Source organism: Falco rusticolus, chromosome 1 (assembly GCF_015220075.1).
Source record: "Falco rusticolus isolate bFalRus1 chromosome 1, bFalRus1.pri, whole genome shotgun sequence".
In the NCBI taxonomy this organism is placed as follows: Eukaryota; Metazoa; Chordata; class Aves; order Falconiformes; family Falconidae; genus Falco; species Falco rusticolus.
Window position 1 is genome coordinate 111,881,413 of NC_051187.1, and position 24,763 is coordinate 111,906,175.

At 44.1% G+C, this 24,763-nt stretch overlaps 1 protein-coding gene across 3 annotated transcripts in view; it reads left to right on the forward strand.

The window, feature by feature from the left end:
* Positions 1 to 24,763, forward strand: part of NR3C2 (nuclear receptor subfamily 3 group C member 2) — a 214,155-nt gene that overhangs the window by 184,350 nt on the left and 5,042 nt on the right. For 2 of the 3 annotated variants that reach the window (XM_037396421.1, XM_037396411.1), the window contains 2 exons: positions 11,957 to 12,087; positions 15,629 to 15,786. In XM_037396421.1, the coding sequence (XP_037252318.1) occupies positions 11,957 to 12,087; positions 15,629 to 15,786 (289 nt within the window). The remainder of the gene's footprint in view (positions 1 to 11,956; positions 12,088 to 15,628; positions 15,787 to 24,763) is intronic. The other variant, XM_037396430.1, reaches the window with a different exon arrangement.

Below are 24,763 nucleotides of genomic sequence, written 5' to 3' on the forward strand. Positions count from 1 at the left end.
TTATATACCTCGGGGCGGGAGGATGATTACTTAGATCATCTGTAAAGCCAGTAAGTAACTTCTTTTATTGTTCACAAGATTACTTTTTCCCCATTTACATTTTTCAGGATGATGCCTGTTAACCGTTTGGTTTCTTTTTCAATCTGTTAATCCTGTAGTGTCTAAATTTAGGTACATTTTCATCTTGGTATTGCCACAATGATTGTTGATAGGAGTTGTTGGGGTTCGTTCTTTGCTAATAAATCAAGTGTGTGGTCACTGATCTTGTTAAAAGGTCAGCAGGCACTCCTTGATATTCCTCCCTGCTTGATTTTAGCTTACATATATTATTTTGTAGGGGAGTACTGCATGCATACAATCTAAACTGTCAGCGCAATGAGAAGTGGATGTCTTTATCAGTAAATTTCTAAGATACATTGTTACTGTTATTTACTTTTTCATAAAGTGCAGCTCAGTTCCCATCTAGAAAAGTATATGGAAGGATTCTGTTAGATACCAACCCTAAAACAGTGCAGGCACAGAAGGAAATTTTGAAGAATTACTGTCATACCTGTACGTAATAAATATAATATGCTTCCACTAGATTTTCCAAGTCTTACTTTGCATTTTTGTAAACAGGTCAGTGGTCGGGCAAAGCAATAGATTTGACTTCTTTGCATAAATTTCTAAAGGCTTTGCCTTTTAATGCCTTTGAAAACACTTCTTTAATTTCTAGGGTGTTTTAGTTGAAACTGAAACTGTACAGGAAAAGAGGAGATAAAGTAGTTTTTAGGAGATCTGTAAGAATGTGAACACTTGTCAGGAGAAAGCTCCGTCTAGCACAGTTTTTCATCCTTTAAAACTGGCCAGTTGAAAAGAAAGCAAGAGATCAGGACAAGGGTAAAATGATACTTTTTCATTTGCCTGTTCCAGCAGTCAGTGATTTAGGTGCTTTCTGAACGGGAGATTGCATTCAGACAGTTCTGCTTAATAACCCTTCTGTATCTTTCTTCTGTGAATTTGCCTAATACCTTTTCCAACACATTTATAATCTTGACATCTAAAATGTTCTGTGGCAGTCGCTTCTGCAATTTAATTATGCATATTTGTTTGTTGGAGATGTTTCTAAAGCAGATAGCTGATAATTTAATGGAGTGCCACTTCATTCTTGTGTTTGTAGTAATAGTGGATATATTCTTTTTCATCCTGTGGATGCCATTTATCACTTACAGATCTCTATCAAGTCCCAAAGTTTCTTCTATCAGCTGAAGAATCAGCTAGTGGATTTAATCTCCCCTTGTGTATCAGTTGTTTGCCACCCATGGCCATCCTCATGCCCTCCCTCAGTGCTTTTGTTAGCCTCTTCTAAAAATTCTGGGAGGAGACTGGACTGACACGCCATGTTCAGAGCACAGTGGATTTATGCAGTAGCAAAATAACAATTTCTGGTTTGCTCTTGACTCATCTTGTCTCACTCTTTGCTTTTTTAGACCATTAGCAGACAATGAGTGAGCATGTTCGAAAGACAGAAGTCTCCAAAATGTGTTCCAAGTTACACTTAAGTCTCTTTGTTGTGTGATATTTGTTAATTTAGAGTCAGTTATTTTGTATGTAGGGTTGAAGATGATTATACTGTCTGCATTGTCTTGCAATTAGTGATTTTCACCTTCCGTTTTGTCAGCCAGTCACACAGTACTGCGAGGTTTTTCAGAAGCTCTTCACAGGCAGCCCTGGATTTCATTGTCTGGAGTCATCAGCAAGCTCTGTCACTTCCATAGGTCTGATTTTTTTTTTGGATGATGTATGAGTACAGTTTTCAGCCCAAGCCCAAGTGCAGAGCTCTGTGAGACTTCCCTGCTAACCTCCATTACTTCTGAGAGATGTCCATTTATTATTGCCCTTGGTCTCCTATTTTTAAGCTGCTAATAATCCATGAAGAGCCCTCCTCCTCCCTAAGCTCTCTTTAAGAACTTTCAGGAGATCTTTTTAATAGCTTGAAAACCGAACTTTGCCATGATTGCATCCCCACATACCTCCTGATGCAAAGCTCAGTGTGGAGGAGGTCCTAGACCAGTAATTACCCATGCTGGCACACCGACAGACAGTATTAGAGCCCGTACCCAAGCTGAGTGCCCCAGTTTCCTTGGTGGGGAAACCAGGGCAGAGGGGAGGAGGAGGAGAGGGCTGGTGTTTGCTTCGGTCTCACCCCATATGGCCATGGGATGCAGGTAGACCGGGCACGTGCGAAGTGTTTCCATCGTACAGACGTTGCCTCTATCAACCAGAACATCCTTGTGCTCTCGTCAGAACGCTTACAGATTCATGAAACACGACCTCTGTCTGCAAAAGCTACGCTGGCTTTCTTCCCTTATAGTATATTTATCTGTTAATGCTCCTCTTTCAATTGTTTTGGTCAGAAATGAGACTTACTAGCTTCTGGTCTCTTGAGTGCTCCCTCCCCATTCCCAGACCCACTTTGAGAAATCAGTCACGTTTGTCACCTTCCATGCCTTTTATAAGGGCAATGTAACCAGTAAGCTGAACAGTATAGTTAGTAGTTCAGCAGTTCCATATTTAAGTTACTTTACAGCTCGTGGATGAATGCCATCTGGTCTTGGTGATTTATTACTATTCATTTTACTGTTTTTTCGTGGATTGTCCATCTCCATCCGTCGTCGTCCCGTCCCCCCGCCCCCCCCCCCCCCCCCCCCCCCCCGTCTTTCTAAGCCCTCTTCCACTCACACTTTAATCTGAAGCTAGTTCTTACAGTTGCTTACTGAAAAGGGAGACCGATGCAGAGCCTTCCTGGACTCCTTTTATGGAGAACACTGATGCAAAGATAACTTTCCTGCTGTGGCCTGATGTTTCTCAAACACGTCTTTTTCATCTTGATCATCTGTTGGCCCAGTGGATGGTCTGGGACGTTTCCAGTTTGTGATGTGTTTGAAAGGGTTTGACTGTTAGTTTTTATGACTTTAGCATGAAGACTTGCCCAGTGATTATACATTTAACTTGGCACAATTATGCTCTCTTAGTATTGGCTCAGCATGTCTGTGGGACATCCACAAGCATTTTGGGAGGGTGTCTTTTCACTTCTCCAAGTTCCTTGGCAGGAAGGGCTAGGATAGAGAAGGAGGTTTTTTCCTTTCAAGTGTCTGTCTGAACGTGGTGCTGCTTTGATCTGCTGTTTGGTGGAATCTCCAAATGCCTTTCACATGCATGGTGCTTCCTTTCGCTACTTCCCCTATAGAGTTAAATATAACTAAAAATTAGGAAGTAGTTTTTCTAAACTGGTATGAGAGGAAGGCAAACCTCAGCTGACATCCAGAAAATGCCAGGCTTTGCATGACAGCGTGAGCAAAGTCTTGATTTCTGAGGCATTGTTGGCACAAGAGGAGAATTGCTGCTGCATGTGGAATATAGCAGTAATTTTGCTGATGAACCACTGCAAGTGACAATGAGCCCTGGCATAGTGAATGTATGAAATGATACCTAATGGCCACCTTTTCTGGTGGTTGATACCTTTCTCTGATGAGCTTCAGAAGAGTATTTATTGTCATGTGTACATTATCATCACTTATTATTGAATGTGGTATTGAAAAAGCATTTCAGTAAAGGCATGATTACATATTTTCTCATTTAAACTGTGATTTGTCTCTTTTGGAATGCCAATGCAAACCAAAAGAGAGTATTTGGTATCAGCATTCTACTAACTGCATAATTAACTGTTAATTTCAGCAGATACTTGGGGGTTTTTTGCTATTGATGTGCTTGGGATTTTACAGTTACGTAACTGGGTGATTATTAAGTTGGATTTTAGCACAAGTTCGCTGTTACTGATGGAGAGCTGAAACTCTCCTTTGCAATCATTATCCACGAGCTGTTGCTAGTTCCTTTGTCAATAGCCATGTAACAGGAGGACCCTTAGCTGAAACATTAAAGCAGCTCTAAATTTCTTACTATCAGTTACCTGGGATTGTATTCTCTGGGATCACCAGGGAGGACTTTCTTGGCGTAAAACTAATTTTCAGAACTGACTTCTTTAAGTTCAGTGTAAAAATCACCAATTTTATATGCCTGGGTGGCAAAAGCCCACAAAATATCAGCTATGTCTGTAAATGTATTTGAATTTGAAATGATCTTCTTTGTTTGATTATCAGTGTTCAGCATTGGTAGTTCTCAGTCCAACTGCTGTTTTGTCCTGGGCTTGGCAACTTCTTCTATCAAGGTTATTGCTGTAGTGCCAGTGCTCCCAGCTGTGCACCCATCAGTCTGCAGCATCCCAGTCACCTGGAGGGAAGTTTGTGGGGTTAAATGTTTTACTTTGGTAACAGGAGGTTTGCATGTTCTTGTAGCAAGGCTGGTGGGGGGAAGTAATTACTGAAGTACTTCTCTTTCAGCAACTTCTAGAGCAGGAAATCTTTTTTGCATACTCTGCTTTCTTGGAGGGAGCAGCTTTCTCCTGTTGCATGTCAGATTCCTGTAGGAACACAGTGGCAGGAGGCATCTCCAGGACCTTCAAGCCAATTCCCTGATGCTGCAGGAGGATCTTGCCATAAAACCTCCTTACTTTCAAAGTAGAAAGTAGTGCCAAAACCTTACGGCTGTGTCCGATTAATAGGGCACAGGTGGGTTTTTTACTCTCCACCTTCTAGGTAGAGCAGAAGTGCTGACTGCCAGTAGTGGCTGAAGTCAGGTAGGACAGGGCAGAGGGATTTGGGGGCAACAGGAGCTGAGGTGACATTTGGTGCCAGGTCTTGAAGCTTTGCTTTAAGAGACATGCCTGCTTCTGCGTGAAGGAGCCTGTACACGGGCATCAGGCACTTCAGTGGCATCAGCCCAAACAGCCTGGGAATGTAGGAGTATGCTTAAGACTCGCTGTCGTCAGACAGTCACTGGGGGCTGAGGCAATGGCACTTTGGTTTTGGGTTGGGTTGGGTTTTTTTCTGGTCCTGGTACAAGGACAGTGTTCTCCAGCAGTTCGATAGAGCAGGCAGCCAGGGGCTGTGATGTTGTAACCTGGCTGGGATCTACCATCGCTTGTGTATGCAGCAGGGTGGTCATCTGTGGCCGTCTACCTTTATGCTACCTCTAGGCTAACACTTCCCTAATTCATCTAGGCTAACATCTGATTCCCAGCCTGTGTTTATCCATGGCAGTTTAACCAGCTGCAGGGTAATAGTTGAATTCTCTATCCCTTACTGCTTATGGAGAGCATCTGCTGCCTTATCAGGAGGAGGTCGTCGCTGGTGCAGCCAAAGATGGGGTATTTATTTCTGCTGGCTTACTGACAAGTTAAAGGGAAGATGGGCACAACCCATATTTCTCTCCAGTAGAAACTGGTGACAAAACTGCCATTAATTTCAACAAGATTGAGTGCCCATATTTGTCACTGATACAAGGCAACAGGTATTTTTTTCCTTCCTGGAAGATAGCTGTAAAGCTTTACAAGTTGAAGGCAGTGTGTTGAAGGGAGTATGTTCTTGTCTCTTTCTGCTGTGGCTTGCAGAGTGAGCAGAGATTAGAAAGTGCTGAATAAGAAGTAAGTGCTGAATGAAAAGTCATAATTGAATTTTGCCTGAATTCTGCATGTATTTTGGCTTGGATTTTGATCAGTGCAATAACTTAATGATGCTGCTCCAGTACTGCTGACTTTGGTTGTGTTTATAATGGCTTCAAGATGGGAAACAGGTGTCTGGGTATGGTCCACTGAGCAGGATGATGCACAGTGTTTCCCAGTGCTGCTGCACACAAAGTAGTGCAGCGATTGCCCCTTTGCATGGAAGAAGAGGTCTGGTTTTGTGCTAGGTGGCATCATTCTGTTCCCACTGTCCTTCATGATGGAGCTGTTGAAGTAGAATACTCCCTCAAGAAAAAGTGTTGTTACAGTAATTGTGGGGGTGTTTTTTTTTCTTTCCCCAAGAACCTCAAAACTTTTTTCCAGGCAAGTGAACCCCTCCTAAAGGCAGGTAAGGTAATTCAGGCCAAGGGCTTTTTTGATTAGATGGTTTGAGCAGATGAGCAAGGGTCTTTGTGATCCCGTGTTCCTGGTCTTTTCCCTCCCCTTTGTCCTCAGCTTGCCTGAAGGCATCTGATGATGTTTCACTCCTCTCTGTCAGGTTCAAACTGACCCCTTCTGGCATGGTGGGAAGTATACCTTGCTTTCTGAGGCTTCCAAATAGGTTTTGACCTTCAGGCCTTCGGCAGGTTTTCTTTTTGGGTTGCATTTTTTTGTTTGTTTATGTTTTGGTTTTATCAAAGTGTAATGTGCTTTCTGAATTTCCCTGAAATAACTAAGTGATGGAGAGGCTTCAAATGGATACAGGTTTTAGTCTAGCAAAGGAAAATCTCTTGGTTATAAAATTGGAAACAGTTCATATAGAGGAAAAAACTATAAAATCAAGACACACAAAGAATTATCTTTGACATCAGACTTTTGCTACAAGTGTTGCTTGATCTTCTCCGGAATCTTTTCTGAGCTGTAGAGGCCAAGGGACTAAGTCAGCTGCACGTTTGTTCCTCTGAGGTGCTGTGAAAGGGGATGCCTTTGCCCAGTTTTTTCTGGGATTATCAGCAAGCCACTTGGGTACTGACAAAACTTCAAAACACCCACCACAGCTTTCCCTTTCTTCGCTTCCCTGTCTAGTTTAGGAAGACATCTTGTGCTGTGAATTTGAATAGTATCCATGAGAAAGTAAATAAAGCACGATATCAGCCTTGGTTTAGGGCCCAGTTTCACCTGTGAGTGAATATTCCTTGATGCATGGGTTCCTCCTCTGTTACGGTCAGTTGAGTTGCAGTTTCCATCCTTGGGAAGGAGATGTATGATACTAGACTTTATGATGACTTCATAAATTATAAGTTACTTATTCATAACAAGTTGTTTCTGTACAGCGTGCCTGTAGTTTCACAATTTTTGCTGTGGCTGTTTGGTTTCTGTGGAGGTCATGTAAGGGTATTAATGAAAGATATGACTGGTTTAGTATTTAGGATGCCTTGTCTTAAACAGATGTGACTGCTCAAATCCTGCATCTCTGTTGTAGTTGGGTGGCTCATCCCTCGGTGATTTGGGATGTCAGTCCCGTTTCGGCTGGGTGCTCAAGCCATTTGCCTCGTTGCTTGTCCCTGTATAAAAGAACAACTACTTCCAGGGAGCAGGAGGAGCTGGGCTGGTTTGCCACTCTCCCACCGGTGTATGCAGCTCTCCGTGGGTGGGTGCGGAGGATGAAACAGGCTGAGCTGGTCTCTGTGCAGTGTGCCCATGGAAGGAAGGTAGGAGATCTGGAATCACTTTGAGAATAAGGGTAGCAGAGATGGGAGAGGTGAGGACACAGATTGCATGGACTTAGGGGGAGATCCCAGATCAAGTGGGGAGAAAGAGAAGATGAACTCAGGGAAAGCAGCAGGGAGTCTCTCAACTAGGAACATGTTTGCTGCGGTTCATTGAAGGAAACCCAACAGCAGAAACAAAACTCCTCTTCCCAGCGAGGCAGGTGAGCTGCCTTGGAGGGCTTTGCCAGCAGAGGTACCCACCTCATCTTCCTCCCAGGGGAAACGAGGGGAAAGGAGCAGCAGTTCAGGTGCACTGGGGATGTGGGGAGCAACTCGGTGACCAGTTAACGCAAGGTACCCATGGCCAAAGAGGTTTTGCAGGAGCAGATGGAAACCGGGTAGAGCTGGGGGAATGGGCTGCTGCGGCCGCCCTGCCTGCCCGCAGCGTCGCGCCTGCGGAAAGGTCAGGCAGAATGTGAGCTGGGCATTAAATTAAGCCTGTAAGGAGACACTCGGGGAACTTAAGATGGATTAACTTAAGGTGTAAAGTTTAAAGCGTATTATTATGAAGGAGGATTAAGCTAAACTGAGCTAATGACACCACTTTTGAATGCATATCCACACAGCGGATTCAGAGCTTTAGCTCCACGCCTTTTATTACTGAAATGTACTTACATTCTTAAATGTCCCCATAAAGATACATTCCATATCTTCACATGCTCTATTTTCCATCTTGAAAAGTTTATATGCTGTGTCAAAAGTAGAACTGGTTTGGGTTGGTTGGTTTTTGCCTTTGGTTTTTTTTCTTTCTCTTAAAAAAAGAACCAACAAAAAAACCCAACAAAAGGCAGGGAGGGAAGGCAACATAGAAGTTTGTTTTAATTTTTCCCCATGGTGGTAATGGCATTTGTGATGACTTGATGTTATTTATGAGACATTTGGTAAGGAAGAAATAACTTTGTTCATGTTACGTTGATACGCCCTAATTTCTGTGTGCCCCATCTTTTTTAATGCATGAGCCATTTCTGTTGCTTTATTTTGGCGTTACTCTCATGGTGTTGGGATAGCTGCAATGTCAGCATATGAATTTTCCAAAAGCTCTGTACGCTCTTATTTTACACTGTGTGGGTTAAAAATCAAATGCAAAGTTGAATACTGTAAAGTCCCACAAAATACTTATCTTACATTAAATACGGCCATGAATTAACTAACATGATTTGTAGATAGTAATAATTTGTAAATAAGTAAAAAATCAACTGAACTGATTTTTTAGGAGGGAGACCGATTTGAAATAACAGGTTTGCTGTATGTTAAATAAACTACATGGTGACTAGTTCTGTGTACAGTTTTATCTCACTACAAAGAATGCCATCAGGTTTTCCTTGAGCGTAAACTAGAGATCAATATTTGTAAGTAGAGAAAAGATTAAATATTTAAAAGACAGGGAAAAAATCCAACAAAAAAAACCCTTGACATTTACTAATATTCTTCTATTTAGGCAATCACATAAAAGCAAAAAAAATCAAAGAAAAACATAAGAGAGGAAAAGGAAAATGTCACAAAAAGTGAAAGAAAAAGAAAAAAGGGGTTTGAGTCAGGGTGCTTCTAGGTTAGCTGTCACAGAGTGTGTTTTGCCACAGTGTTTAGTGAAAGCATAAGAAACCTGAGACAAAACCTCAAAATGTTTTATTTGCTGTGTGGCTTGTGGTATGGGATGAAAGGTCTGCCACTTCTCGCGTCTGTGGAGGTCAGACACAGGCAGGGATGGTGGGATGGTGGCAGCTGCTTTGTGTTCTGAGGATGTGTCCTGCGAAAGTAAAATTGATTATAATAGACTGGTTTTGTTTTGAATCTTGCTAGTCATTAGCAGTCTGAGATATATTTAAAATGTTGGGTTTTTTTAAAAAATACAAATGTCCTTTATTAATCATTTGCCTTTCAACTTCAGTACGTATCCCTCTGAGCCTCCTGGCAAAGGTCAGTTAGGAACCACCGTTATCTGTGTCCCAGACCTGGATTTGGTAATTTTGGGAAGAGGGAGGGGAGCAGGAGCAGTGGGAGGGAGATCACGCTGGAGTCTTTCAGGGTCTTTTTCCCCAGCTGGCTCTGGGTCGGCTCAGAGGTGCCTGCAGCTGTTCAGCCTCTGGGCAATAGCAGCCCATCAGGCAGGAGGAGCTCGGGCTGGTTTAGGGTGATGTCCCCAGAGGGGGGTCAGGTGAGTCATGCAGTGGCCAAATGTGAAGGAGTCCCCATCCCTGGCACACTCAGTCGTCCATGCTAAGGGCACGTCCGGACACCAGGAGAGGTCCAAGGTGCTGGGTTGGCCCCAAGCCCTGGACGGTGGCCACCAGCCTTGGGCAGACCCGGGGCTGGAGTGGGACTCCAGGGCACAGCAGCTTCAGAAATGCCTGTTTGCGTGTATCTGACGTCTTCTAATTCTGAACGTCCTTTTCTGTTTCACCCGATCCCAGTTACTCAGGGTTACTTTGTGTGTGTTCATAGTACATGACCAGCGTTGAGTGTGCAAGTGGCATCTGTGAGTCCTCTGAAGCACACGACCGGGCCGGTGTGCATCCAGCAGCAGAGGCTGCTCTTCTCAAACAGAGGGCTGAGTGGTATTTCAGTCACTGTCCAAAAGCATTCAAGAACTGTTTTCTTCTATTTCTTTTCTTCCCTGCAGTCCATTATGCATAATAAAAATAAACAAACATGGCATTACTACCACTATTAAATTAAAAAAAAAAAAAAAAAAGCTGGAAGTTCTTAGTCTTGAGAAGAGGGTGGAGTGGGGGAAAAGTGCAGAGCCCATATAACAATGGGGAGTCTGCTTTATTAGTATTAAGGAGGAAAATAAAATCTGCTCTGGCGGTAGTGAAATAAAACACCAGGAAAATTACGTCAGTCTTTGTTTGCACACAGTATGATTCTTCTCTTTCACCAGCCAATTTGTATATTTGAAAAGGCAGTTGCTTGGTTAAAATAATTAGCTGAACTTCATCCAATTCCCCAATTACGTGAAAAAATGTTTGAAGAAATATAGACAATTATTGTTGAGCAATTAAAAAAAAAAGTAGCGGTCGCGAAACAATTATAGCGCCTTGTCTAAATACCCACATATAGTTTCAAAACGAGACGGGCAATTCTCAGTGGCTCTATGCTGTAGCTATCGTGGTTTGGGATAGCTGCTTTAGAAGTATATCAAAATCCTAACTAATGCTGCCTGAAACTTGTGCAGGATAGCTTAGCCTGGCATTGCCTCAAAGAAGAGAGATAGGATCTGAAGCTAAATATTTCAAAGTATATTTAAAGAAAAAGAAGAGTAAATTAGATACAAGTCATGTATCATTATTTTACGATGTAACAGGCAAAAATCTGTATTAATGAACGAGATAGTTTTATTATATACTCCTCTATCCCACATAATATTAGATTATTATTTCTGGAAAAAACAGACAGAATTTCTGAATATTTTGGTGTATAAGTAAGACAGCATTGCAACAGTTAGACTAAGAATTCCCTGTGGGAAGTCCAGTGTAGCATATTAACAAGAACTTCAGTGACTGGAAAATCATTTCTCTTTGTTGTTCCTACACTTTCATCTGTGGAGCTAGACCTGTTGGATTTTCAGGAAAAGCAGTGATCAGAGATTTTGAAATGGAGGTTACTTGTGAAGGATGCCCGAGTGCTGCTGGCTGAGGCAGTGGTCATCCCAATTGCTTCTTAACTTCAGACTCCTCTGTAGACATAAACACAGTAACATGAAGTCATGCATTTTATTTTATTTTATTTTTGTTAACCCACTTCCCCATTTTCCAAACCTGCCAGCTGTATTTTTTCGGGACTGTGTTGTTCAGGATGAGAAGAGTCAAGATGTCTGCTGGCATGTCAGAAATCCCTGATCCCAGGGCCCTGCTGGCTTGTGGACTCGACCGTGTGCAGTGGGCAGCGGAGCTTTTTGCCATGGGTTTTCCTGTTGCCCATGGCTGCTGGCAGCCTTGGAGGCCGCTGGGCTGGGGCCAGGGCATGCAGCGTGGTGCAGGCTGCAGGTGTGAGGCTCTCAGTCCTCCTTGGCTGTCCTTTCCCCCAGCTCATCTTTGCACCAGACACTTCTGAAACTTGTTTCTGCCTGTACATCAGCTGATGGGGGACGTATGATCTCAAACATGCGTGCAATGGGTGTAGGTTCCCTATTGCACCAGTTCTGACCCCTTCAGCAGGCTCATTGCCATCAGTCCAGGGCAGAGCTGAACAAATGCTGACAATTCAAACACAATTTAAAACATTTTTACCAGTTCATTAACATTGTCAGTGTATAAAAATCAGATTGCATTTGTTTCTATTCCTTTTAGGGCGGGTGGTTGTTAATGCTGCCTGTGGTCTGCCAATAGCGAAGTGAACTCAGCCATCCATTGAGGATGGTGTATGAGTTGAGCAAGGTGATGCCCAGGTCCCCCAGAGCTCTCAGGCAGTGAGTTTTTCTGCCAGACCAGGAGCACAGGGACCAGGCAGGGCTCCAGCTTCATCTCTGAAGTCCCCAGCTTCCTTACTGAACCTGAACTTTGCAGCTGCAGCGTGTCTTACGACCTCTGCACGATCAGTGTTCTGTTTCCAGGTCACACCTTGCTTTTCTCGTGTGTGGGCTGCCCCATGCATGTTGGTGCTCTCCTGAATTTATCCTCTGGATTTTGTTTCTTTCTCTTCGCAGGGAACGGATGCGCCAGTCTGCTATGTTTGAACTGTGCCAGGGGATGCACCAGATCAGTCTGCAGTTTGTTCGCTTGCAGCTTAGCTTTGAGGAGTACACTATAATGAAAGTTTTGCTGCTGTTAAGCACAGGTAAGTTAGATTCACGGTTATATGGGAATACTTGAAAATATTCCAGTTCACAAAGAGGTGCAGTGATTTTAACTGATGTGACAAAAGAGCCAAACTGTTTCCAGCAAGGCCACAGGAATAAGGCTGGTTTTATGTCTTAGGTTTTATCTGCAGATCTCACTCCTCATTTGCACGGGAAGTGTCTTTGCAGTTTGAATGTGTCATGGGCATTGGAAGGACAGGAGTGGCTGGACAAGGGGCTTTGCCCCCCCCCTCTCTACGGGAACCCCTCGAGTTGGCCAGGCGTGCCAAGGAAGCACAACAGTTGTGGGGACTGGGGAGAAATCCCCACTCAGCACTCAAAGCCACAGGTTTGGGTGACTTGATGTCACCTTCAAGATCAAAAGATGTACGTTGCCTGTACTGCTAAATGTGCGGTTTTCCAATGCCAAGTGAATTGAGAATGGTAAGCCCTTTCACAGGTCTCTGAAAGTTTAGCATGCTTTATTTTTCTCTCGAGGGTCATGCTTTGATTTTTCTTAAGATACAAAATTACATCTTGGTGTTTGTTAGAGCACTGTGCAGTAATTAGTAGATCTCTTGATGTTATCTTACTGAAAAGACTGCAAAACTCCCATTCCAGTACAATTGCTGCTGCGTTTATTCTGGCTTTCGCTTGCAAGCTGTCGGCAGCAGGATGCACACCCGAGGCTGCTGGGGCCGGGGGCTGCCTGGGCTCGTGCTGCACAGAGCATCTCCCATCTGTTAACAGAAAACTCCTGGGGCTGGAAGTTTTTTGGCCTCGATGGTCTCCTTCCCTCCCGTTGAAGCTGTTCCAGTTCCCTGGCGTGGGGAGAGACAGCACCGGTTGGGGAGCGCTTTGTATCCCAGCCCACAGGGTCTGACCACTAGGTCCCACTCACCCAAGGGCTTGGGGACATGGTCTGCTGGTGAAACTGGGACTGTGGAGAGCTGCTATGCTCTGGGGTAGCCCCGCAGGGGGTAAATGGGATTTTTTTGAAAGTGGTCACTCATGGTCTTTCCAGAAGCAGCTAGTAGTGCTTAACATGGATGTGCTTGGGGTGGGGTCTAGCTCCCAAAAGGTTCTCGAGAGAGTGTCTGGATTGGAGATCTGGCGCTGCTATTTTTTAATCAGCCCTAAAGAGGAGAATCTTTAGAAAAAGAGCCGAAGGGCATTCTAAAAACACAGCAGAATTTCTTTAAACTGGGTGTTTATTATTGTGCCCTCTTGAGAGTGTTAACTAATGACTTATTGTGAGAATCTGTTAGGCGAGATCAGCCTGGCCGATTAACTTCAGCTAGCCGGGTCCCTTTGAAACACACACAACGGTCACTAGAAAGCCTACTAAAAATAGTTTGTTTGGGGAGAATCAGGGTATTTATGGGAGAGGGAGAGAGGAGAGAGAAATGGAAATGAAGGTAGTGATAAAACCCAGAAAGTGTCATGTAGAAGGGTGGCAGCCCTGGTTTTGAATGATTGCGCTTTGATACAACCTTATGACAGAAAACTTCAGGTTTGTTTCCACTTAAATTTTTTTATTGAATCGTGTGATGTGCAGAGTACAAGTTATTCTGAAACTTTCATGATGACCACATCAAGGAAGTTTCACTCCATTTACATGTGGAAGAAACCACACATTACAACTCAATTGTTTTCTTGCTTTCCACAGACCATAGATTTTGGGAGTTTGCCAAAAGCATTGCAGCATTTAATAAGTAAAATCAGAAACACTGGGCAAACCTCCAAAATTTCATGTTTTGCTTGAGTTCTCTTTATTTGTGGTCTTTCTTTCTTTCTTAAAAATCTGGCTGGGGTGATGGTATAATAATTTTCAGACAGAACAGTAAAATACCTAGCAGTAGATGAAGAAAGAGTGGCTCTGACAGCCTTTAAGTAGCATGTAGGAATACAGGCCTGTAAATATTAAAGGAACTGTAATCCCATGTCTTTTGTGCAAGGGCCACAGTATGCTCTGATGGCTTTGCTCATCTTGATTGGTGTCTCTATATTCATTCAGCTTGAACTGAATTTGTACATCTGTTCCACACAGTTTCTTCTGTCTGTCAGCTGACTGAGAGATTTGGCATCTAGAATTCAAAAATCAAAGATTGCATTTATCTAATATAACTGTATAATATTTACTGAGTGTTAGGCAGGTTGGTGAGCCATTTCCTAGGCTTTTTCTAAAGATTTCTCCTTGTGCCCCCTTCCAGCACTTGATAACAGTCCTTGCTGTGCATGTAGTAGTAGAGCTCCTCCTTGTCTTCCGTTGCTAAATTGCTGTAGTAGATACTGGTCAGAGAAGATACTGGTGCTTTTTCTTAAAGCTTCTACTCTGGAGCCATTTGGGTGGTTGTTACATGCTTATGATGTGATTTCAGTGGGATAGAAGGTAGTTCCCAGGCAAAGAGAAAGGGAATGGATGAACAAAACAATTTTTGTGAAGATGTTAAGTCAGGGTGAGCTAAATTGGAAGATTGCCTGGTTTTTTTCTTTCCTTTTTTAATAAGTAACTTCCCATTTAGCTTACTCTGGCATAGCTTTCTGGCTTGCTTAGAAAATAAACTCACTCCTGTACAGTGTAGTATTTTATTTTCCTTCTGAGGAATAGCATTTTAAAGATGCAGAGCAGAAAAATATTTGGTGGTTAAGCAGTATTCAACTGATCCAGGTATTGAAACACCGGAACATTTTGTGTAATGTTGTTAATAACCTCTTTGGGGTTTTCCTAGAGATCTGACCCTATAAGCCATTCCTATTTGGGGCAGAACCTGCTGGAGTGCAAGGGCACTTGCAGTGTGTAAAGGAACAGGGTATTTGCTTTTGTAATTAGCCTTGCTGATACCAGTCCCAGTAAAAACTATCAGAAAACTCCGCTTTCAGCCCATTCGTGAAACGATCCCTGTGGCAGATGGGAGATTTGGTAGGGCACTAGAAATAATTGCAACTGTATGTCGTGGTCAAACACTGGGTCAGGATGCCTGTTTGGAAAATAGTCTGTTTCATGCAGAATAATGTCTCTGTTTGTTCTAGGTGTTACGCAGATGCTTACTAATGTTCAAAGACATTTTAGATGTTATGTGATGGCATAAAAACGTGTCGCTTGGTCTAGCATTTCTGCACATAACAGCTGTAATTCTGTACCTTCCCCTTCTCTGGCAAGTGTGGAGAATCATTCAGGAACGATAAATCATCTTTTCAACTTCTAAAAAAAATTCCCTTGATCCATCTGCCTTTTTTTTTTTTTTTTTGTTAAGTTGTATTAAAAACAGTTTCAGCATGAGGTTAGCATGTGTCGTATTTCTGAGATGTTATCTTGTCCTCTGCCACAACTTCTGCAATCACAGATCTGGAGAGGATGCTTGAATCACTTGAAAATCTGTATGATGTTGTTGATTGCTTACCAATGTCTGTAAAATTATGGACTTTGCTAGAAGTTTAATTCTTTCATCCATTAACTAGTGTAACTTTTTAAGTATGCACATCAAAAAAATAAGCAATACAGTTAATATTAATGTAAGACTGTCTTTTCAATGACAGTTCCCAAGGATGGTCTCAAAAGCCAAGCTGCATTTGAAGAAATGAGGGCAAATTACATTAAAGAACTAAAGAAGATGGTAACTAAATGTCCAAGTAACTCTGGGCAAAGCTGGCAGAGATTCTACCAACTGACTAAACTTCTTGACTCCATGCATGATGTAAGTATAACTCCTCAGGGAGTGCAGACAAGTTAAGCAAAAATCTCTCCATTAAGGTAAACTACTAGTCTTTAATTGTGTTAACTAACAGGGAGGAAAAAAATGAAATTCTTTTTAAAGGAACATCTGAGAGAAGTTGCTAGATGAATTTAAGGACAACTGCCAAGTAAAATAAGAAAATATGTTATTAAGGGCTGGGTCCTGCTACCTTCTCCTATGTTAGATGGCACTGTGTTCCTCCAGTGTTTCACTTCAGGTCAGTAGAGCTATTGGTGGGGTCAGAGGCTCTTCAGAAGTGGTGTTAGCTGTGACCTGAAGTGAGGCACAGCACAAGTGCACCATGCAGAGCATCCCGTGAGTCGCTTCTCAGTGAGAGGTGCTGGATTCGTGTGTTGGGCATCTAGCGTGCCTGTTGCGTTACTAAATGTTGAATTAATTTGGTGATCTTTTACAGCTGGGGTTGTAGTAATGATGACTTTAAAAGATGTATTAAGACCTTGGAGCTATCTTGGGTGTCAGAAAGTTTACTTGAGCTTTTCAAATACAAGATTTGCCGTATTGTTAGGTTCTTTCTAGAACCACACTGTCTTACTCCAGTGCAAGGTATTTGTTTTACATGCATGATGAATGACATGGGAAACCAAAAGTTCAGTCCCAAAACACCCAGGCTGTTGGTGGCTCAGCCCAGAGTGACTCTGTAGGCTTGTGGCAGGTGCCTAGTGCACGCAACGAGCTTGTGTTTTCAGAGGGGGTATCCGTAATGTTGAGATGCTGAGATGGGAGCGACCTGGTTTTAGCCAGTAACATGGTTAAGTGCAGAGACTGACCTGTCCAGCTGCTTTGAGCAGCAGTGGGGGTGGATCTCCACACTCTCCATAACGGAGCCCGGAGTCCTCACAGAGGAAGCCAGTGACTGAGCTGTAACGATCTCCTCGAGCTGAGGGGTTTTCCCCCGTGCCCCGGGCACCAGCCCCTTGTCCTCTCTGAAGCTGCATCACGGTGCAGCAAGCGATGGGCGATGCTTGGGACCGACAAGAGCACCCATTAGTCACATTTGGGCCCAGGAGAGGAGGGGTCCCGTGAGCAGAGGCTGAAGCCCAGCAGCACACGCTGATCACCTCCCACTAAAACTGCAGCAAAGGAGAAAACTGTCATACTCCATCCTGGGTGGGCAGGGGAGTAACTTCACTGCATGAAGAACCTCCAGCGCTTGCTTTCGGAGCCTGCATATAAATGTACTTCTTTGTGCTCAACTTAAATTTCCGTTCTGTAGAGACAGTACAGTACAGTGCACTTCAGGTCAAATCTGTAGAAGAGCCTGAGGTCTGTTTACAGAACGTACATATGGAACTATTTTTCAAATATTGTTCTGTTGTTCATTAAAACATTGCAAGTCTTAGTGGGAGGCAGGGAGAGTATTATTAGTACTGCAGTAATAGCTCATTCTTCAGCGATCGGGTTTCACTTGCTCGGTGCCAGCAAAGGAAGTTGTAGTGTTTTAGTGGAAAGAAAGGGGGCGGGTCGTAAAATCATTTGCGAGTTATTCACATCTGAACCTCGGGGCAGCATAACAAACCCCCTGCGTTTATGGAGTTCTCTAATCCTCTTCAGAATAGGCAGTGCCTATGATTTGTTATTTAAATGGCTGTGTTTGTGTGGTTAAGGTAACTGGATGACAGACTCGCACTTACTGAGAATGCTACCATGTCCTACAGACATTTTCCGAAACACAGCGTTAACCATTGGGAGCTGAACTAACCAGAGGAAGCAGACTGCTCTCGCATTTTATTTAATTTTTAATTAAGCTATTTTTACATGACTTTTGCTTTAATAGAGCACTTTCTTACAAAGGACTTTTTAAAGAAAGTCCCATTGTCAGCATTCTCCGTTAAAAAGGCCAGTTGTCTGCACAACAGTGCTTCCTTTCAGAGATGGTATTGGAAACTTGTTCAACAAAGGCACTTGTTTATTTTTTTTTTTCTTTAAAACTGATTTTTTGCTTTTTTGTTTTCAAAATCCATTGTAATAAATTTAGAGTGGTGATGTTATTAATGAGAAGTGAGAATTGCTCTTCTCTCCCCCACTGCCTGTTGGTGCAGAATTTCTCCGTTCTGTCAATGTAAATGCAAATTTTCTGCTTGATTCCTTAGTATAGGAGGAGCACTTTTTCAGCTGTCACCTATGTATTTTGAATTTAACTCCATTACAATTTTAGAGGATCAGAATACATTTGGTGCTGAGCAGTCTAGCTGGAGCTGAGGCCCCGTGTTTACATGCTGCTGTAGCCACAGCATTGGCATTTGCAGCGCAAGCCCAGAGGGACTGGTGCAGAATTTGTGCTTATTCAGCTCTTCTGCTGCCTCCAGCTTTTCCATCAGAGCAAAGCAAATGCATCTCATCATTTGTGGAGTTCGTTTTACCTGAGTGTAGCGATAAACAATAAAAAAAATACTGCTTCTTTGCACCTTCACACTTGTTTTCATCGACCTCATTTCTAAGTAGTCTTTCTGAGGACTATGCGAAATAAAGGGCACGAGAATATCAAATTACAGTTTTCTTGGCTTACATAACGTGAGGAAGAAAAAACCCCAAACAAGATGGTTTTACAGTGCTCAGTATACTAAATCATTCATCCACGCACGGAACATATGTGCAGGTAGAAAAGTGCCGAGGTGAGGAAAAAAGAAATTTTCAAGGCAGCCAGGTAGGCACTTAAATATTTGAAAAAATCAGCAGCTTTATTTAACGATCCATAAAGCCTCAAAGCACCAAAAGCAGAACAGAAAAATAAGAGATCGAAACCCATCCCAAGCAGACAAGATAAACATGGTTTCACGCACGTGTATGCGCACACCTGTGCTCAGCTTTAGGAGCATGCCTGCAGGCGGCTGAGCAGTTCGCATGAGTGCTGCCATGCACCGAAATGCTTTCTTTGCGTGATGCTGCATGGAAGTAGCGGCTGCTGCTACAGCAGGCGCTGGCTGGCAGCATCCGTCTGGTTGCACTGTGCACCCGTCCTCTCCCTCGGCACAAGATGACAGGGAGGAGTAGGTTGTTGCTGTTGACTTGCTGTTGTGCTGTGGCTCAGCCTTGCTTGTGTGGATGGACGCCAGTGTGGGTATCTTCTGGGAGCGCTGAGGGCAGCAATGTATTCCCTCCTTGGAGGGATTGTATTTCTACTGTTGTGGCTGGCCTGCGCGCATCGGTTCATGAAGCGGTGTTACACGTTGAGAACCATAGAGAGGTGGGTTGTCCTTGCTACGCTATCCAGGACACACAGGTTTCCGGGCTTGTGCCCGTGAATGGCCGTGGGCATTTCAGGGAGAGATGCACATGCAGCGCTTGGGCGTAGGTGAAGTGTACTATGTGATCAGAGAAACGGCATGCCGGAACATTGCAAACAGATGTACCACACATGGTATCAAAATCTTCATTTGGATCCTCCTCAGCATCTCCTGTTGGCTTTGGCAGGAGGGGTTGTGTCTTGCATGGCAAGCCTCATTTCATACAGAGAGTGTGGTGTATGGTTAGGCGGTTTGCAGAACAAAAGCTGAATTTGGTTTCAATCTGGCTGATCCTAAACAGATTTTGAGTTGAGGGCTTTTGTTTCGGTGCCATGACATTAAACCCTAATGTGAACCTTCCCCTTGGCTTGGCAAGGCAGAGCAGTGCACTGTCATTTGCTTGTTGATATTTTCTGCCAAACAAAAATAAATTCTTTAAGGCTCATGCTGCTGAATAATTAATTTTTTATGGTTCCTGAAGGGAATACTTTATAGCTGAGGTGGATCTTTCCATAGGCTGAGAGTGCCAGGATTGCACTCACTGACAAAGCAGACAGTGGGAGGAAGGGCACAGATCCTCGCGGGGCAGGTTTGCAAGGCACGCTGCGGTGGATGCAGATGCGCCTCTGCAGGTGCTTAATCCCGCAAATACGAAGCTGCAGATGAGCCCCTCAGCTGTTGCCAGCACCTTTGGGTGCACTTACTCCCGCTGCTGATCTGCCAAAGTTGTGTCCCATAGCTCGGGAGCTGTCTGGAGCCCAGTGCCTGAATTCTCAGAGTAGGCATTTTCTGTTTACTCAGCAGCTAGATCCAGTCCCTGCTCCCGGCGTGGCCCCTGCGGAAGCAGCAGTGATGTAAGCGTGTGCGTGGGTGTGTGTCACAGCAGCTAATGTGCATCTGTCGAGTGAGAAATCGATTCGCAGCTCCCTGAGTTGTCTTGCTCGGTCTGTGGTGGTTGGATCTCTTCTCCTTCACGTTAATAAGTAGCTGTTGGAGTAGGGCAAAGCCCGCTAGAAGTCAACAGAAGAGCAAGGGAGTCTCGGCTCAAAACTGACCCTGGCCAAGGGCTGAGGATGCTTCGTGATGCGTGATACTGTGCATTTGCATGCACCCTCCGGGCGTGCAAAATGAGTTCAACTGAGGTTCCTCCATGTCATGTCCAAGTGTCAAGTGCTGTGGTTTCAATATGCGCATGTTTATGAAGAAAACCTGGTGATAGGAGTGCAGTGCCGACATCAGATAAATGCACCTGTCTGGGCAGAACTAGGTTCCACGTTCGCTGTGGTCAGATACTGTTAGTGCCTAATCCATATGTATTTCATAGGAATTTTACTCGTCGCTAGCATGAGGTAAATAACACTGCATAGGTGTAATCAGAGGCTTCATCCCTTGGTCTTACCTTGTTTCCCCTGTGTTTGTGGTAGGTTTTACTCTTTGGTTAGAGTTCAGGATTTCATAAGCAGCTAGGAATTAAACACTGTGGCACCAAGTGACATCTGTACCCCTGAGAATCAGCTTGTGAGCCATCCTAGGGGGGAATAATCTACATTCTGAGCCCTCAGAGTAATAAATAATTTACATCATGGAATTTTCGTAGAACCGGGAGCAAAAGGGGGAGTACAGTGGTTAGGGAATAATCAAGACGTGGTTGGCAATGGTTTTCCTTAACCTTACCAGTTGTGAAACAGGAGCTTTGTATGCACTGCGTGAAGGGGGAAAAGCAGGAGGCTGCAATAATCCCAGACTCACCCAGGACTCTGCTGCCCCGGGCAAGGAGGCTGGCTGGCCTCAGCTGCTGCTTCTTACCTGAGCAGAGCCGCAGGCTCCTGACTCCTGTGTGGTTTGAAACATGCAGGTTTTGAAAGCAAGAGGCAGAACGTCGCTGCTCAGCTGATGGGCAGCAGCTTGTCTTTCCAGGGAGCCTGGCTCGGGGCAGGTAGTCACCAAGGCCGCGCAGTTGCATCGCGTAGAGCTGCAAGGTTGCCTCCTCCCAGCAGACACCTGCGCTGTGTTGTGTAGGGAACAGGCAGACGCCCATTCCTGAAAGGGACAGAGAAAAGTTTTTGGAGTGTCATTTTTGTATGAGAACACTGAGGTTTCTGACAGTAATAGCTGTAGCTAATAATAGGAAGAAATTACTCAGCATTGTGTTGTTACCCTCCTGCTGTCTTAATTGCTGTATCAGTAGGCTTAATCACAAAGATGCTCTTGATAGAGAAGTGACTGTGGGCTTTCTGGAGTCAGAAAACTAACTGAGCACAGAGATGTGCACCCTTGCAAATCAGACAGCTCTTACGGTTTCTGGAAATACGAGGGCACGATGAGATTGCCAAACTAAAATAAATTCTTTTTGCTTTAAAAATTCTGCAAGTGCTCGAAGGTCACTGTTACTGTATTAACTTCAGGGACTTCATTAAAGGCTTCATTTTTTTAATTATGAAGAACAATATGGGTGAAAAAGTCCATTTTATGGAAACCCCCACCCTAATAACAGAAAATGATGTTTAATTAATACTCCTATTTCTCAGAGGTGCTTAATGCAGCATACAAATGCAAAGATTGATTAAGTAAAAATCCCGGCATTACAAAGACCGGTGTAGCCTTGAAAATGTTTAAAGGCAGCAGACTCTGCAGGATAGTGATGAGAGAAAGCTTCATAATTAATGACTGAAGTGGTGAAGCGTTACAGCTAACAGCTGATCCGCTTGCCGGCAGAAGAGCTGTCATGTCGTACAGCAGGCTGGGTGACACGGACGTGGCAGTCCTGACCTGCAGTCGCCATCCTGGGAGATCCCCGGCAGCCAGGTGGGCCGAGCCCGGCGCTGCCGGCTGGGAGCGGGCGGTAGCTGAGCTCCGGCCCCCGGCACTGCCCCGATCGCCCTGCGTGCAGAGGGAGGCCTGCAGCGCTGCCGAAGGTACCGAGCCGGGGTTTACTGCCAGCTCCAAAAAGACTTGAACCGACCACCTACTAAAAGGGTAAGAACAATATCCTCGTTGCATCCCGAGGAAATGGGAATGGGCTGAGTTGTGGCCTTTACTGTCGGTGCGGTGCTAAGCTGTAACTCTTCGGAAGCCAGCTTCAGTAGCTGAAATAATCGGAGACTGTAAAAGTAAATACGTTTCTAGTCACTGTTGCACCGCTTGTGGAAACAGTGGTGCTTTCATTAACGCTGCTTAATTAGAGTTGCCTTTCACGCTGCTGTACTGGAGGAGGTGTCAGCATTTCCACTTCCACCAGAAGCAGAGGGTAAAAGCAGTCAGGTAAAATGTAGTCGAGAGTTCTTAGGGCACAGGGATTTTACAAGCCTTTGAAGAACAATCAGAAGCCTGTTTGATCTAGAGCATTCATAAGCCCAGTTTGGAGGTGCTGGCTAGTTTGCATTACCTCACGTGTAACCTCCGGTGTACCGGTCACTGTGGCTGCAATGGCAGCCCTTGTGTGTTACGAAAGAAAGCAACCTTTTTCGTTTCCTTACTGAAGAAGGGATCTTCTCTTTTAAAGCAAAAGACTGGCTTCAGTACTTACCTGTTCTAAATCAAAGCTCTATCAGACGAGTGGTGCTTGGGATGCAGAGGCAGGTACTCAGATTTCAAAATGAACATTGCGTGTGGAATGTGAATTCTTCATCCCTTCAGTGCACCTTCATGCCGAGGCTGCTGGGTGGCCAGGGGCAATGGTACCTTTCAAAATGTACGGGAACGCGCCTGCAGATGAGAGCACCGTTCGTGGTCTTGCAGCCTTCTCTAGCTGACCTTATCGTATTGTTTACATTTTAGTACCTCTGAGTTGGCCTTCGATTCTCCCACATTCATTCCTCTCTGTTTGAAATTTGTGCTAGAAATACTTCCCCAACCCCAAAAGCCAGGCAGCATATAAGGTCACCATTAAAAAGATCCTGACCGCAGTCCCACGCGCCTTGTGACATGCTTCCTAATGCTCCCTTTTTCTTAAAGCAGTTGATTATTGTCAAGTATGTTAAAGTTGATAGCTGAAAAAAAGAGAGGAACAAAAGACTGAATAGGTATGGAATATATATTATTCTTAAGTCTGCGAACCCAGGTATCACCTGATAGTGGGTTCTAGGTATTTTAACTTGCTGTGTAAACTTAACCGTTGTCCTCTGTGGTGAGACTCATAGTGTGCCATGTTAGGGTAGTATCCATGATCACCCGCTGGAGCGCTCAGTCAAGTCATTTATTGTATAGAATCGACGATGCTTTCTCCATGAATGTTACCATTTTTCATTTCCCCTTTTGTACGCCTATTTAGCAGACATACATAAGTACCTGACACTACTAAAAGCTTGCTAAAAAAGCAGAACTAATAGTTTCCACATAGGCTTTTCTGTGATGCCCATCTCACTGCATTCAGAGGCTTTGCATGAGTGTGGTGAGGCAGGGATTGGCTGGGACCGCACAGGCGGTGAGCCATCGGCACAGCGTGGATGGCTGGCAGCAGCAGAGGTGATCCCAGCTGCCTCAGTTACACTCAGTGATGTGAAACTACTCACGTTGGAGCCTATGAAAAGCAGCACATTCGTCATGTCGTTACCAAGGTTGTGTCAGGGTGCAGGGCTCGGTTTGCTTAGGTGCTGGCGTTTGGTGACGCAGGCGGGGAGGAGGTAGCGGTCATTATACCAAGAGACGGTTTCCTTCACTCAGTTTGGTTTTGTGTTACATCTGGAATGTTTTTGGCACACGGTATATGCAGAAACAACCTCCTAATGGGTAGAGTAAGCCTTTGAACAGCAGCGGTTTTTTCCCTTGAAAACCAAATTATGTCTATGCTACTTATTTAGCATGCATCCGTTTGTTTAATTAGCATTGCTTCATGACATGCCAGATCATCGGGAATGAACTAAGCAGCAGCAGACCCGCGTAGTGCTCAATAGCAGAAAGTCATGCGTTCAGGTGATCTCAGCACTTCTCTGTGTTCTTCATAACTTGCTGTACGTTTGCAAGAACAGCTGTGAAAGTCCTGGAAATAAGTAATAAGGCATAGCGCAACAGGACAGTAGTCTGTTGGTGCCTGTATTTTTTTGTTTTATTTCCTTTTCTGCCTTCCAGAAATCCACTTTTATTTGCTCTAAACAGGGGCTTTCCTGCAGAGTGCAACTCTACACACCAAGAATTGAAACGACTAACTTGTGTTTGATAAACTACAGAGGCAGAAATGGCTTAAGCCCTTTGCAAGGACGTAAGGCACCAAAATTAAGCTGTGCATAACTTGAATTTTTAAATGGCAGAGGCTCTAGTTTTTCTTCAGTTGTACAATACAGTAATTTGGCAAACTGCAATGGAGATTCATATACTAACTGAAACCTAGATGCACTTTCACTCGTGGGTGCCTCAGAAGCTGACTTGCCTCTTGACTGACTGGTGTTTTTCCTTAAAGATTGCAAAGGGTCCAACATACAGAAAGGCGTTAGGGGGGATGCATTTAGATCACAGCAACCAAAAAACCTTGTTTTGAAATAATATTCACTTGTGACTAAAAGCCATGAACAATATGGCTCGATGGTACCAAAGTACTGTGTAAAACTAACCCAGCAAAAGCCTGCATGCGTGTAGGTTGAGACCCAAAGATTGCTTTGCCGTGTTTTTTATTGTTAAAATAGAATTAATTGAACAAACAGTGATGCTGGAAGAGGTTGTTTTGTTTCCACAGTTCTCTTGCTCTAATGGCGTGTTGT